Raw genomic sequence first — 1,119 nt, 5'->3', positions numbered from 1 at the left:
TGGTTATTCCCATCAACCGCCAAGGCAATTACTCCTCCCATCACAACCACAGCCAGCGGAGAAATAGCATTTACCCAAAACAATCTTGGTACTTTTTCTTTCTGCAATATTCTTTATGCTTAGGTATAAAAATACTAAACAACAAAAGAAATTAAACTAAAAAAGAGCCAAAGTTTGTCCCTACGTACCAGACGTCGAGCACAAAGTAAAATTACTATAAACCCCAAACCTAAAATCCCGCTCTGCCATTTCCACTGCACATAAACAGAATCCACAATTAAAAATAAGTAAAAGATAATTTGATCATTGCTGAATTGTTAACCAAATAAAATAAAATAAAACTATCCATAATTGTACTTTTTTTTTTTTGCAGTTGGAGACTACTTTAGGTTTTTCCTATTCGTATTTCATATGAAAATGATCCACTTTTTCATTAGTAATGTTCTTAAATCAGTATAAAAATTCTTAAATTTGTATAAATAACGAAAAGATAACTAGCTGGCATTTTGATTTTATAAAATAGAAAGATGAGAATTTAAATCTCCTAAACAAGTAATCGCTAGTTCGTATCCATTATCATCTGAATAGGTCGCTTAATCTGTCCAATTTCAAAGCGGAAAATTAACCATACAAAAAAGGATCCAACAAATGAAAATGAATTGTTTAATGGTCTTTCACTGAGACAATCAAGTTTTATGTTTTTGTGAGGCCAACCCGCAATCAAATTTGTTCCATGCATGTTTGGAATGGCAGGATTAGGAACTGATCGAAAACTCCAATTTTATAGAAATTATAAATTTACCATTACATGGAAGAAGAGGAGACGTAAAAAAGTTTTCTATAGAAAAAGAGAGAAACCTCCTGTCGATTTTGAAAGACGGCGTGCACAACGGACACCAGATCTGTTTTGGTGGTAAAATGCTGGAGGCCAAGCAAGCCCTTGATTTGCTGTAAAATAATAATCATCGCCGTTCCTCCCATGAACCCGGTAATGGTAGACCTGGACAAAAAATCCACCAGTATTCCGAGCCTGCAGTTCATTTTTTAAAATTACAATTATAATTTAACAAATATAAATACTTAAACTAAGGTGGTGTTTGGTAGGCTCTCTGTTAATAG

At 33.4% G+C, this 1,119-nt stretch overlaps 1 protein-coding gene across 1 annotated transcript in view; it reads right to left on the bottom strand.

The window, feature by feature from the left end:
* Window positions 1-1,030, bottom strand: part of LOC110036019 (probable sulfate transporter 3.5) — a gene marked incomplete at its 5' end in the record, with an annotated part of 5,558 nt that extends 4,528 nt beyond the window's left edge. The window contains 3 exon segments of the mRNA XM_020740363.1: window positions 22-101; window positions 189-254; window positions 859-1,030. Of these exon segments, the coding sequence (XP_020596022.1) occupies window positions 22-101; window positions 189-254; window positions 859-1,030 (318 nt within the window).
* Between the last annotated feature and the right edge of the window lie 89 nt (window positions 1,031-1,119).

This window comes from Phalaenopsis equestris, unplaced genomic scaffold (assembly GCF_001263595.1).
Source record: "Phalaenopsis equestris unplaced genomic scaffold, ASM126359v1 Scaffold201660, whole genome shotgun sequence".
NCBI classification, from domain to species: domain Eukaryota; kingdom Viridiplantae; phylum Streptophyta; class Magnoliopsida; order Asparagales; family Orchidaceae; genus Phalaenopsis; species Phalaenopsis equestris.
This window is presented reverse-complemented; position numbering and strand designations above follow the sequence as displayed.